At 39.8% G+C, this 15,041-nt stretch overlaps 1 protein-coding gene across 1 annotated transcript in view; it reads left to right on the top strand.

The window, feature by feature from the left end:
- Nucleotides 1-10,323: 10,323 nt before the first annotated feature.
- The window catches only part of SECISBP2L (SECIS binding protein 2 like), a 61,831-nt gene continuing 57,113 nt past the window's right edge, over nucleotides 10,324-15,041 (top strand). The window contains exon 1 of the mRNA XM_041742598.1: nucleotides 10,324-10,547. Within this exon, the coding sequence (XP_041598532.1) occupies nucleotides 10,524-10,547 (24 nt within the window). The 5' untranslated portion in view covers nucleotides 10,324-10,523. The remainder of the gene's footprint in view (nucleotides 10,548-15,041) is intronic.

Below are 15,041 nucleotides of genomic sequence, written 5' to 3' on the forward strand. Positions count from 1 at the left end.
ATGATATTTGAGGTCTTATGGAGAAACCCTGTGTGTTCTAGAGCCAGTGATGGGTCTGTGGACCTCCTGGGTCATGCATTAGGCTGAGTGAGGCATCACTGAGGATCATTCATAGGCCTCATCTCTCAGATTCCCCTAGTCTGCTGCTTCATATATCTCCCAAGCTCCAACATCTTATTTATACAGGCCCCAGTGTGTGTGTGTGGGGGGGGGCGCGGTTTGGGGGGTGGCAGTGATATCTTCCTACCTCATTTCTACAGAGTAGGCTGACACTTGAATAGGCAATAGGCCTGAGAGTCTGTAGGTTACATAAATAAAATCTCTCATGTAGATGCTTTTGCATATAGATAAGCAGCAACTAGAAAAAAAACTTTCGTTTGTTAGAAAGATGAGTTGGTGGGTGATTTTCTTTCTTTCCTATTCTGCTCTTATTGCTATGATGTAATTTATGTAAAAATATTTAAAAGTCAAGAAAAAGAAAAAAATCAAATTCTTTCATCTACAACGTATGCTTTTTTTGACGGTATTTTTTGGTGCAGGAATTTTTTCAGAAGCTTTATCTCTGCCAGCTTTAGTTATTTAACTTCTGCTTCTTATTTTCCCTTCTGAGACTCATGAGACATGTCTTGTTCAGTCATGCTGGTTGGAAGCCTTAAGGAGAATTGGTAACATATCCAAGGTAAGGAAGAGTTAGACATTCACAGGTTGAGCTTCATAAATTCCTGGCTTCAAAAATCAGGCCCTGCTGATGAAGTAAGCTTCTGCTGGTTCAGAAAGGACATTCCAGAAAGAACCTCCTAGGTTTGGGGAGCTGAGAATATGAGTCACTGACCTGAAAAATCTAGATAATTTGTTAACAAAAGTTTTAACGGCAGGGCAAAAAACCCCCATTGAGTTGAAAGAGATGTTTCAATTTCAGATTATATAGCATGTCCAAATGAAGGGGAAGTATCAGATATTGTTTTCACCATTATAAAATAGTATCCTCCAATAAAGATTGAGATTTGGATTAGTTCATGAAAATAATCTGAAGGACATCATAATAAATCTGGGAAGTTATTTCCTGTTTTTAGCTGGCTGAGGTTGAAGATCTGACCGCCATAACAATGAATGTCCTAACTTTTTATCTGGATCTCAGAGTCCATTTATGCAGTAAAATAATTCCTCTTTAAGACAGTCTTGCCGAAACTAGATTATTCACAAGGCAGTTCATAGGTGTTGATCTTTGGTGTGATTGTCTCCTCATTTGCCAATTAATTTTGGATTTTGGATGTTATCATTTGTTTTTATTTTACTCACATGCAACCTGTATTCTTGTTGGAGCTAGGGGAGCTATTTAAATCTACCATTTAATTACCTCTCTTCTTCTGATAAATGTCTGAGTCAGCTACAAAGGCAAGCTCATTCGTTTATTCAACAAACACGGCTGAATAACACTGTCCTCAAGGAATGTACACTCCGAGAAAAGAAATAAATTATATAAATAATTATACACAGTACACAAATAATTTAAGGCAGGATGTGGCACAATAAGCTGGAGGAATTTGGAGGAGGATCCTTTTCATCCAGGAAATGGAGGAAATGAGTTTCAAGATGAGAAGGGCATGCTAAATAGGAAGAACCACGTGAGCAAAGTCAGAGAGGTAGGGAAAGCACAGAATATATTTGGAGTAGGCAGTGAGCTACCATGGAAGTTTTTAGGCTGAGTAAGGCACATGCTCAGAGCGTCCTTTGGGATAGTAACAATAATTATTTATTGTGGGTTTGCTATGTGCTAGGCAGTGTCCTAAACACTGGCACTATCCAGCAGTGGACAAAACAATCAAATAAAATCTCTGCCCTCATGGAGTTTACCTTCTACTGGCAAACGGTAGTCAATAAACCAATAAAACAAAATACATAGTGTTTCAGATGGTGATAAATACCATGGAGAGACAGGTAGAAAGGGGAAAGGACTGTGTGCATGCATGATGTGTTAAAGTGGGTGGTCAGGGAAGGCTTCATTCAACGCTCACATTCCAGCAAAAGCCTGAAGAGCGGGCCTGAGCAGTACGGGATAACTAGGAGAAGAGCTCTAGGCAGTGGCAGCAGCAAGGGCAAAGGCTCCCAGATGGGAGTGTGTTTGTAATATTAGGGGAACAGAAAGGAGGCCAATGTTGCTAGAGCCGAATGAGTAAGGGTGAAGAGTAGGAAATGAGGCCAGAGGTGGGGGCCTGATCCTGAGGCCTCATTCGCTACTCTAAGGATTTTGGCTTTTACACCGAGATGGGAAGCTCCACTGAAGAGTTTGAAGAAAGAAGGGGTACAATCTGACTTAAATCTTTATGGCTACTCTGGCTGGGATTATTTGCTCCAGAAACTCTGACTTAATCAGTCTAAAGAGAGGCCTGAGCATTTTAATTTTAAAGGTATCTTAGAGGGGTATCTGGGTGGCTCAGTCAGTGGTGCTTCTGACTCTTGATCTGAGGGTTTTGAGTTCAAGCCCTGTGTTGGGCATGGAGTATATTTAAATAAACTAAACTAAACTAAACTACACCACAATACAGATACCCTAGAATGAGAACCACTCCTTTAGAGCCTGTGATGTGTTCATACATTATTACCTTTTTTTTTTTTTTTTTAAGATTTATTTATTTGTCAGAGAGAGAAAGTAAGCACAAGCAAGGAGTCTGACACAGGGCGTGGGGCTTGATCCCAGGACCCTGGGATCATGACCCAAGCTGAAGGCAGATGTTTAACTGACTAAGCCACCGAGGTGCCCCACATGTACTACCTTAACTTGAATCTCTCAACAGTACTATCCAATGTGTAGATGAGGAAACTGAGGCTCAGAGAGGCTTAAGCGACTTTCAAGGATACATAGTTTCTCAGATGTAGAGTTAAGATTTAAACCCAAGTGGTTGATTCTTAGTCTAGTAGTCATCTTTCTGTCACATGACTGATATTATCAGCAGGACCTTTTTTCCTGTCAGTTGGTCACTAATATATAAGAATTTGAGTGGGTTTATCTTCTATGCTAAAAACATGCAGATATTTTTTAAAAGATTTTATTTATTTATTTACTTACTTACTTACTTACTTACTTACTTACTTATTCATGAGAGACACAGAGAGAGAGAGAGGCAGAGACATAGGCAGAGGGAGAAGCAGGCTCTACTCAGGAAGCTGATATGGGACTCCATCCCAGGACCCCAGGATCACGCCCTGGGGCAAAGGCAGATGCTCAACTGCTGAGCCATCCAGGCGTCCCAAAAACATGCAGATACTACCTGTAGCAATTTTTGCTTAATATTATCTTGATGCAGCTTTAATCCTATGGTCTGTTACCTTAACCACTTCTTTGCCATTTGAGCATGTTACTCTCCTGCAAAAGAGTGAGATGTATAGTCAACTTCAGCTGTGTATGGACCTTACTATTTGGCCAAAATCTGCTTTTCAGCTTCACTGTGATCCTTGGCCTTTGTAAGGCCAAATTGTAAAATTGCCATTGCTGTAGCCACTATGAAACACGGTATGGAGATTTTTCAAAAAATTAAAAATAGAAATACCATATGATCCAGCAGCCCCATTTCTGGATATTTATCCAAAATAAATGATATTATCTTGAAAAAGTAGCTACAACTCCATGTTCATTGCAGCATTATTTACAATAGCAAAGACATGGAAACAACCTAAGTGTCCATTGATAGATGAATGGGTTCAAAGTATGTGAGATATCTAGATCTAGATACATAGTGCAATATTATTCTGTCATTTAAAAAAAGGAACTTCTGGTATTTGCTGTTAACATTGATAGACTGTTAAGGCATTATGCCAAATGAAATAAGTCAGAGAAAGACAAATACCATGTGATTTCAATTACTTGTGGAATCTAATACAAATTCAAACTCCTAGATACAGAGAACAGATTGGTGGTCACCAGAAGTAGAGGGAGGGAGAAATGGGTAAAGGGAGCAAAATTACAAACTTCCAGTTATATGATAAATAGGTCCTGGGAAATGTCAGGTAGAGGATGGTGACTATAGTTAATAATACTATGCTGTATATTTGAAAATTGCTGAGATTAGATCTTAAAAATGCTCATCACAAGAAAAAGTTTGTAACTGTGGTGATAAATCTTAACTTATTGTGGTAATCATTTCACAAAATATTATACATATATCACAATATATACAATGTATCAAATCATTATATTGTACATCTTAAACTATTACCATGTTATATGTCAATTATATCTCAATTTAAAAAATACTTGTCAATTCCTATTTTACTTTCTGGCAACCCTAAAGTCGATATAGCCACCCATGAAGGGTAAGTATCCCATCTAATCAGCATAATATGTAAGTTATAAGAACAAGGCCAGTCAGAGTTATTGTTAATTATATGAACATGAACTTTCAGATACAAGTAAGCATTTTGGATGCAATCCTTATGTTGAAATTCTATTAATAGTTTAAATACAGAGTTTAAATTGCAGTATAATAATGGTGGTTGTGAAAGTTAATTTTATTTAAAATGATTATTGAGAACTTTCAAGCAGTTAAATAAATAGGGAGATAATTGAAAGTTAATATAGTATTTAGAAAGGTTGGCTAGATAAGTTTAGGAAGAAAATTGTCCTTTTGAGCCAAAAATATACATACAACTTAATAATGAAAGGCATGAAGAAATAAACATATGAGAAATTAAAACTGAAAATGAGAGTAACCATCTTAGTTCTACATCTGAAAATGTTCACAAGGCATTTTCTTCAATCAGAGCACAAGCTTCAGTTTCTAGAGGACTTCCATGAAATTGAATAATCTTCATTGGCCAATTCTAGTCCAGGAGTTAAAGCAGATAAAACTTTACTTAGTTAGTTCTTATTAGAAAGGAAGAAAGGCTTATTAACGGGTGGCAACATCACTATAGGAAGTACCTATATCAGCAGAGCTACCCAAAAAATACCTTGCTCCTCATCTGAATATTTTATTTAAAATCGCAGTGTGCAATATTGTGACTGCAAGAACTCATAGGGACCATAATGCTGAAAAGTCATGGTTGTATGAGTTCAAACTTCTAAAGTTTGACTCTAACATTTTTAATGATTAAATTTTAATAATTCAATTCTTTTTTTAAAAATATTTTTAAAAATATTTTTAAAAATATTTATTAAATATTTATTTAAATTATATAATTATAATTTAATAATTATAATTATATTAATTATAATTTATTTATTTATAAAATTTATCTATTTAAAAATATTTATTAAATATTTATTAAATAAATATTTATTTATTTTTAAAAAATTATTTATTTTTTTGAGAGAGAGCGAGTACATGGGAGAGAGAATGAGTAGGGGGGGAGGGGCAGAAGGAGAGGGAGAAGCAAGCTCCCCACTGAGCTGGGAGCCTGAGGCAGGCTGGATCCTAGAACCCCAGGATCATGACCTAAGCCAAAGGCAGATGCTCAACTGACTGAGCCACCCAGGCACCCCCGTAATAATCCATTTCTTAAATAAACATTCAAATTTGTCTTTATATTCCAGAAAGAATTAATTTTAACATTTGACTTTTTAACATTTAGCCAAAATGTGAATTGGATGTACCTCTGCAAAATCTTCCAAACTGTTTTTGAAAATCACCTTAGCCTATAAGTTCCTGCATGATCTGGCTTGGCTCTAGTCTCCTGTTCAGCCCATTGTTTATACCACTCTTCCCCTCCCACCATTCACTACTCACACTTGTCTCCTCCATCCTGTTACTCTGATCACAAGATTTTCCCCTCCAAGGCCCTTCCTTTTCTTTACATATTCTTCAAATCTCAGGTTGGATATCTCCATCTCAGAGGTCAACCTATGAAAATTGGTGTGCATTGGTCACATTGGCATGTTTTATTTGCTTCACAGCATTCATCTCTACATGAAATTATCTTTTTTATATGCTTATTGTCTATCACCCAAGCTAAACTGTAAATACCACCAGAAGAGTGACTTTGTTCATTGCTGTATTCTCCCTTCCTAGACCAGTGCCTTGCATAGGATAGGCACCCCCAAAATTTATTAAATAAATGAACTTGTAACATGACATTCAATAAGGATGCTGTCTGTTTTGATGGATGTCCAAAGGGCAATGGGGTAGGTGCTAACTATCCCTACATCCTAAAGCCAGGTGTTAGTCTACCATGCAAAATATGCTAAGAAATTGTGGCTCAGCATTATTCGTCACTCATGCTCAGCTCAGAGAGCATGAGGGTGGGGGTGGAGGATGGATGACTCAGGAAGAGTGTTGCTTTGGAGACACTTGATACTTACCCACTCTGCCCACAGGGGAAAAAGAGATGTTTCCTTTAACCTCAAGCTACATGTGAGAAGCTTTTAGGGAGACACTCAGAGAACTTGATACATTTCGCCTGGGGTTTGGGGGAAATATGGGGACCTAGGATCTGATACTTTCCTAAGAAAACCAGAGGCAGACTTGAGAGAAACAGAGAGAGAATGCTCCAAATAAGCCACATTTTCACCAACTGTGGAAACATGAATTTTCCCAGGGGAAAGTATACTGATGTAAGCAATTTACTTTGTTGCACACCAAAAATAAGATGAATTAATGGGCTTATGGAGGGATGGATAGGTAAAGAGATAAGTGATAAAAGATTTTAGCAAAAATGTTCCCAGGGGTGGTGGGAGAGAATTATACTCGAAGCCAGTTTAAAAGGGCTAAGAAGGCTGCTTTGCTGAGCACCCAAGGGATCAAGCAGAAAGCTGAACCCCAAAAAGTCCCAAGAGCTAAGGCTAGGGTTATAAGTGGTTGCCTGGAAGTGACTTTGTGCTTGGCACAATACAAACCTGGAGGAATTGGAAGGCTTGATGGGCAAATAGTTAAGGTGGAGGAAGTGATGCAAAAGGCAGAAAACAAAATAAAAGTGGCCCATACCACATAACCTACTGCAGTCCTGAAGCAGGACTGGGCTTAGGAAAAGGTAAAGCTTTAATTTGGAATGAAGTTTGTATGACCTTCATGAGATACAATCCAGGGCAGAATGAAGATCAGCCCTCAGAGAATTTGAAGACACTGGAACAAAAATTAAAAGAATTCTGTGCTTGTACTCTACCGAATCCTGCTTATTCAATAAAATGCACATGCCTAACAAAACCCAACCGTGAATGAAAAAATCCTGATTTAAAAGCATAGCACATTTATTTAACAAGCATCTATTGAGCACCTGCTCTTTGGCAGGCATTCATACAGGTAGTAAGGATGCAGCATTGGATAAGACAAACATCTGATATAAATAGAGATGCTTTAAAAGCCACTGGGGTTCATAGTAACTGGATAGAGATTTGGGTTATGTAGGAACATGAATTTCTTAAAAGTAGAGCTCAATATTTATAGTTTTTTCTTTTGATGTAAAATTTATATTTGCATGTGCAATATGACATGTGCAAATCTCAAATACATGTTTGCTGAGTTTTGACAAGTGCATGACCATCAACTCTGCCTCCCTTCATGATCAGCAGATAATCTTGCCCCCTACTTTCCTGCGAAGACAGAAGCCATAGACAGAATTCCTTCAACTTATAATTGTATCTGCAGTCATATCTACTCTTTATTCCTTTCCTTCTGTTATCATGGACAAACATGTACCTACCTACTCCTTTATCTAAGGCCAGATTTCTGCTCCTGGTTTTACTTTCTCAGAGGCCTTGCTCCATTGGATTATCTCTCTCATCCTCCAACTCTCATTTCAAGGAATTAGCTTAAGTACTAATGCTCTGTTCTTTTACCCTGGATGCTCACATTAGCCATTTCCTTTTCTTGGAACAACTTTTTTTAACATTTCTACTTCATTTATCATGACTCCTACTCACCCTTCAAGTCTTTGCTTAGATGCCATTTTACATAAGACTTCCCTGACCTTCCATCCCACAGTTTGGTAGACCCTATTGAACTTCCTTTTTCATGATACTCAGCTCACCTGTAATTACTTGTTCTATGTATATTGTGCTCATAAGACAAACACAGGATCTGCTCTCACAGTATCTTGTTAACTGCTGTACCTCCAGTACTTAGCATAGCATTTGGCACATTAAAAATTTGCTGCTTAATGAAATAATTGAAATTCAATCATGTCATCCATACAAAGTAGTATTTTTATTTTTTTATTTTTAAAATTTATTTATTAAAGAGAGAGAGAGAGGCAGAGACACAGGCAGAGGGAGAAGCAGGCTCCATGCAGAGAGCCCGACGTGGGACTCGATCCCGGGTCTCCAGGATCACGCCCCCGCCTGAAGGTGGCGCTAAACCGCTGAGCCACCTGGGGTTCCCCCAAAGTAGTATTTTTAAATGTCTTTTTATTCTTCATATATTTTAATTCTTTATTTTAATTGCTATGCAATTTTTTCTGGGATTGTGGTTAAATAAGAATGGCATTGTGACATTTTCATTAATTTCTTATATTTCTGTTCTTAAAATTTAAATAACTATCTTCTACAAAGAAGATTCTCAACGAGACTGATTTCATAGTCATAAAAATCCTATAATATGGAAAGATCCTTAGAGAGCCTCTATTTGAATTTTCTCAGATTACTCCTTAGAAGCAGGAAGGAAACCAAGTACTGTGGTATTTTTATGACTACATTAGTACTGCGTTATTGCTATCTTTTTACGCAGATCCGGGTGTCTTATGGCTAGAGATCACCGGTGGGGAAACATTCTGAAAATTCAGAATTCTTTTTAATCTTTCAATTGTGAAGGAGGGTGATCATCTGCTAGTTTACATAACTACTTCATATAAATAGCTCAGCTTTACTGTGCAAAACTAAATTTACTCTGCATTCATTGGTAGACACTAGGGCATACATTACATGACTTCTTCATGTATGTACCATTCAGACATACATGTACAATTTAAACAAACACATATCCATGCACACACGTACGCACACAAACACAAAATCTGAGAGTAGGGATCCCTGGGTGGCGCAGCGGTTTGGCACCTGCCTTTGGCCCAGGGCGCGATCCTGGAGACCCGGGATCGAATCCCACATCGGGCTCCCGGTGCATGGAGCCTGCTTCTCCCTCTGCCTGTGTCTCTGCCTCTCTTTCTCTCTCTGTGTGTGACTATCATAAATAAATAAAAATTAAAAAAATAAAATAAAATCTGAGAGTAAAAAGATCTCATTTAGTTAAAACTAAGTAAATGAAAGATGTGTGCACAAATATAAATATTTCTCCTTATAAGCAGTTTCTACTGCCAGCCTTGATGCAAGTGTTGTTGACCCAGTATAGCTCCTTTCACCAGGTCAAAATACAGTGTATCAGTGTACCTACAGCTAGAGGCTTCACAGACCGGCCTTTTGGAATCCTATTCAAACAAAACCAGAAAAACAGCCTAGACTAACTGAAAAGGCAACGCAGGTCTTCAGTGAGGTCTTCTGAAGCATGACAAAGCAAACTTCTTAAAATTCTCTTTCCCAGCTGTAAATCTCCATTCCAGTCCCTCAAACAGGAGCCACCTCCACTCTCTTGCGTGAATATGACTTAGCTTATGCAGCTTTTTATTTTTCCTCCTCATCCTGGAGCGGAGTTCGGGCAGGAACTCTTCCAGAAGTGGTGCGCCTGGAGGGCTCGACTGAGGAGATGCCCAGCGGGAATCAGCCGCGCTCCCCATGCTCCCCACGTGCCCGGTTCCTCTCCTCAAGTAGCTCATGAACTGGAGATGAGAGGAACCAGCATAGACAGGGGCAGGAAAGCAGCGCTGGTTGGTGTGATACAGGCCCAGCAAAGCGAGGGATGCTCAGGTAGCGAGACCCGCCCGGAGGCGACGGTGGAGGTGAGCCTGGGCCTGTGGGGCCTCCTGACTCAGTTTCTCTCTAGTGGCCCTTCGGGGGTGCTTCCCTTTACACTCATGACTCCCTTTAGCTGCATAACAGAAGGAAGGGTAGCCATCGAGGTACAGTGCGCGGCTCAAAGCTCCTCCAGCAGTCCTCACAGTGGTCTGCGACGCCCAAGCAGTCCCTGAGGTCCCTGAAGACTGGAACCCGGGTGCTCTGGGTCCCAAGCGGCTCGACACTCCTCCCTCCCCGCGAACAGTCCGGGGGGGGCAGCCAAGTCCGGCTCAAAGCACGCGCTTGCGGGGATCCCGCCGCGGCCTCGGCCTCGGCCTGCAGGCCCGCCGGCCCAGGCTCCCGCTCCCGGCCGCGCAGGGCTTCTGGCGTCACCCCGCCTACGTCACGTCTCGGCCCCTCCCCCTCCCTGCCCTTCCGCGAGCCGCCATTTTCAACTACCGCTGCGGCGTCTTTGGGCCCTCCCCGGCTTCCGTCCCAGATGATCCCTCCCCGGGGCTGCCGCCGCCTCCTCCTTCCCCCGGAGCTGGAGCCACCCCCTCGGCCAGTGGCGTAGCCGGACTCCGCGTCGGGGCCAGCCAGATAGGGGCGGAGGTCCTGAGCCCCGGCTCGACTGGAGCGGGGGGCCATGGAGAAAGCGGCCCGGGGCGTTTTCCGCAGCGACTAACGCGGGCCCGTTGCGGCTGCAGGCGCCATGGACCGAGCCCCCGCCGAGCAGGTACGCGGGCTCGGGCTGGGCCGGCCGCGCCGGGCGCTGAGGGTCGCCGCTCGGTCCGGGGGGGGCCGTGGGCTCGGAGCGGGGCCTGGACCGCCGGAGCCCGCGGCTTCCTGCGGGAGCTGACTGCCCCCGCTCGGGAGCCCGGAGCGCCCCGCTCCCGCATTGTTCCCGGGGCCGCTCCGGGGACCGGGGGCTCCTGCAGCCGCGGGGCTCGCCCTCCCCCGGGCTGGGGGCTCGTTTCTGCCCGTGCTCCGCGGTTTGGTGGAAGGGGCCAGAGGACCCCCGAGCTGTCACTGCTCCCCCGAGGGGGGGCGGGTTTGTAACTTGGAGCGGGTGCCCCCCCCCTTTAGTTCTGGAATGTGTTTTCGCGGTGGCCAGGCTTTCCAAGGCTTCTCACCCAGAAAGACTGTCAGAGAAGGTGTGAGAACTACAGATGCAGATGCCCAGGGTCGTGGGCTTTTCACAACGTTCCATTGAGCAAAAAAAAAAAAAAAAAAAAAAGCATTGGTGTTTTTTTGTTTTGTTTTTTGTTTTGTTTTGTTTCTTTTTCTTTTTTTTTTTTTTTTTTTTGCGGTGGTTTTAGGGAAGTGTTTTAAAACAGAAGACACTATGGTTTTCCCCTGCCTCTCTGACCAGTCACTTTGCAAATAATGTCTTTGAAAAATGGGGCTTCTATTTTAAGAGTGTTGGATCCGAAGTATGAATTCATGCCTGAGACCGTTTTCATATTCCTAGAGTAGTTCCATTAGTAACCTATTTTTGTTTTTAATTGCATTAAATTCTTGATTATCCGTGCGAGTAGTTGCTGGGAGGCAGGGGTGATGAAAATGTAAATGATAATCCAAAATAATAGTCTCCTCCCCCCAAGTGTTAGTATTTTCCTTCCTTGAGACCTTTATGAAACGACTTAAAATTTGATGAAATCGAAGTTTATTCACTGTGCGTTCTCTTCAGTGGAGCCCAGTGTAGAGCTAGGCAAAGAGATGGAAAAAGAGTGATTTGCCTAGTTATTTTACGAATAGATAATTAGAATCGGAATAAATGAGACAAGATTTCCAAATTCCTGCATATGTGTGTACATAGAGCTGGTCAGAAGCGGTTTTGATTTTGAAATCTGGCTCTTTTAGCAGGCAGATTCCTAGTTGCGAATATTTGTTTTTACAAAAGCTTTAATTTAAAAAAAACATATATATGAGAATATGGCTTTGAAAACAGTGAGTTTTATAAGATAATACATAGATTTCCAAAGCAAAATTGATCAGAGCCTCTTGGCTGCCCAGTGACCCAGAGTATTCTATATATATATATTCAGTGAAAAAAAAAAATTTAAGGCATCTATCAGAAATGCGTTTAATTTCTAAGCCTGACAATTGAATAGAAAATTTTCTTGAACAGTTTTCTCGTATGTACGTCACTAATGAAAAGGTTAAAGTCTTTGGTCCTTCATCATGATGCCAGAACTGTAACCAGTAATGCTACCATATGTATACTTATGGTTCCTTTCATCTTAGAGGAAATATAATTAACTATTTAGCATAGCTGTTTGTGTGTGGTTATCTTAACAGCAAGTGCTATGAGCAAATTACTTAAACCAGAGAACCTATTCCTCTTTCATCTTACATCTTTCCAAAGTCCACAACCTATTAAAATGTTGTAGAAATTTAAGTATTAGAAAGAAATCATGAATGTAGATTTTCCATTGAAGAATTTCTTCCCCCCCCCTTTTTTTTTTAAACTCTAGTATCTCCTGCCTCTTCCCCAGCCTAATCTTAAGTAAAAGAGTAATTCTAACCACCCTCTCTTCCCACCCGCCACATCCTTACAGGACACCAAGATACAGAAAAGTGATGCTACTTTGCCTTGTTCAGGCTGGAGGCAGTTAATTCAGGGGTCCATGGATGACCTGGAAGGAGTGTGCTTCATTTTATGTTAGCATTTTTCTGGGGCAAGACTCCATTATTTTCATCATATTCTCAAGGGAATCTGTCACTGAAAAGAGGCTAAGAACCATTAATCTAGTGGTAGATTAGGGGCTAGAACTGAGCTTTTTCCACTTTGAGTTCTTGATTGTTTCCACTATACCATAGAGTAATATACTTTTATATATATATATTTTTATTTTTATTTCTTTTTACTTTTATATTTTTAGTAATGAAGTGAATTTAGGTAGGCAGAAGTCACTAAAAATATATGTGATACGTGAATTTCCATTTTCTCTCACAAAATGTTGTGTTTTCATTTTAAACCAGTACTGGTTTATATTCAGAATTTTTGGGAAGGCCTGCAGCATTATAACATACTCATAATATTGTAGTGCTTAGCAATTTATAGAAATATGATTTTTAAAAAATAGTACTTAATACAAACTGTGCATTTCATGTTAACCTAATTGAAATCCTTGGAGTATTGCACAAGTGTAACTTAAAAAAAAAAATCTAAGCATGTTTTGCATGAAGACATTCAAATTGCTCTTTAAAAAAAAAACTTTGTATAAAAGAGTAAATTGTATGTATGTTGATTAAAATTATAAAAAGTAAGTTACTGGGAATACATGCTAGATAATAGTCTTAATTGCAATAACGACTGTTTGAAAGAATGTTATAACCAAAAGAGGATCTCAAGAGTATTCTCTTATAGCAAGCAAGCAAGCAAAACTGTATTAAATCAAAACAAGTAATTTAATTTTAATTGCCAGGGTTAGATGTTCTAAGAACAGTTATTACTTGGTGTAATGCTTTTTTTGTTTTGTTTTGTTTTGTTTTTGCTCTTAAGGGGGGGGGGTTGTAAAGGGACATGAAGAATAAATCATGGAATTTATTTGTTCATTAAGGCTTAATGTTTCTATTTAAGGAAATTTAAGACAGTGTTTTGAGATTTTTTTAAAAAATAAACAATGGCTTCGAAAATGAGAGAATACTTGAAGTTCACAATATGTTTTGTATTATCAAATGATTCAAACATTGGCTTAATTTTTAGTAAGTTAACATTAGATAGGTTCTTTTAAAAGCATTTACAAGACTATTGGTCACCAATGTCTTTAAGTCTTAGAAAAGCAAACGTAACAAATATGTATGACTTCATGCAAAGTGCTGTTTACTAATAAAGATACAAATCATCTGGCTTATAATTTTTTCCTTTAAATAATTGATAAACTTCAAATCATATCAGCATTGCAAACTAAGTATATTCTAAATAAGTTACTATAAAACATTTATAATTCAGTAATACTTGTAGTTGATTTTTATGACTATGTAAATGATTTATCTTAACAGGTTTTAAAAATAGTACTTTTGTAATCAAAAGAAAGTAAAATAACTTCCGGGAAATTTAACTTTTTTTTTTTTCCCAGATTTATTTATTTGAGAGAGAGTACGGGGCAGGGGGGAAGGGGGTAGAGGGAGAGAGAGGGGAACCAGACTCCCTGCTGAGTGGGGAGCCCAGTGTGGGGCTGGATCCCAGGACCCCAAGACGATGACCTGAGCCAACACCAGGATGTTCAGCTGACAGCCATCCAGGCACCTTGCCAACCTTTGGAAATTTAAAAAGACATTTTTCCCTAAGCCCTTAATCAAGAGGAAATAAAAAGGTAGAATTATGAGTTATTGAAAAAGTAATGCATATGAAAGCCTACAGGATGTGGCTGAAGCTATACTCTGAGGCAAATGCATAGTCATAAATACTTTCATTATTAAACATTTTAAAGGTAAGTAAAAATTAAGTGTCCAGGGCTAGAAGTTAGCAGGAAAACCCTACTGAAAAGCAAGAGAGGAAAATAAATATAAACCCAGAAATTAATAAATTCGATAATCCAAAAGCCAGTATTAAATTTAGAAAGCTGGGGGATCCCTGGGTGGCTCAGGGGTTCAGTGCCTGCCTTTGGCCCAGGGCGTGATCCTGGAGTCCTGGGATCGAGACCCATGTCAGCTCCTGGCATGGAGCCTGCTTCTCCCTCTGCCTGTGTCTCTGCCTCCCATTCTCTCTCTCTCTCTCTCTCTCTCTCTCTCTCTCTCTCATGAATAAATTTAAAAAAATAAATTTAGAAAGCTGATTTGTAGAAAAGTACCATCAGGCACCATCAGGATTAGGTGTGGTCTTTTTTAACAAAAGAGGAAAAGATTTGAATAGTAAATCAAGTTGGCAGTCTCAGTTAAGTATTTTGATTTTTTTCTCAATGTTTTCTGAAGTCTTGCAAAACTTACGTATATAACTACTGCAATCGATTTGGCACAAATGTTTCCTTTCAGTATAAGCCATTGCAATTGGAAACAATACAGCCAGCACGTATCTCGAGCCATTTCTTCCTTTGGAAGAAATTTATTTTTCTTTGACCATGAGATGTAAAATATCTTAATGTTTGATATATTGTAATTTTACCTTAGCATAGAAAGAATGTACAGGGTTTCCATGGTCATATTTTTTTCTGTAGGTGTGTGGTAGGTACATAACAAAATTTTACTGTGGGAGACTGCCTTATTATGTTCTTCTTCAGTTTTG

Source organism: Vulpes lagopus, chromosome 2 (genome assembly GCF_018345385.1).
Source record: "Vulpes lagopus strain Blue_001 chromosome 2, ASM1834538v1, whole genome shotgun sequence".
Taxonomy (NCBI): Eukaryota; Metazoa; Chordata; class Mammalia; order Carnivora; family Canidae; genus Vulpes; species Vulpes lagopus.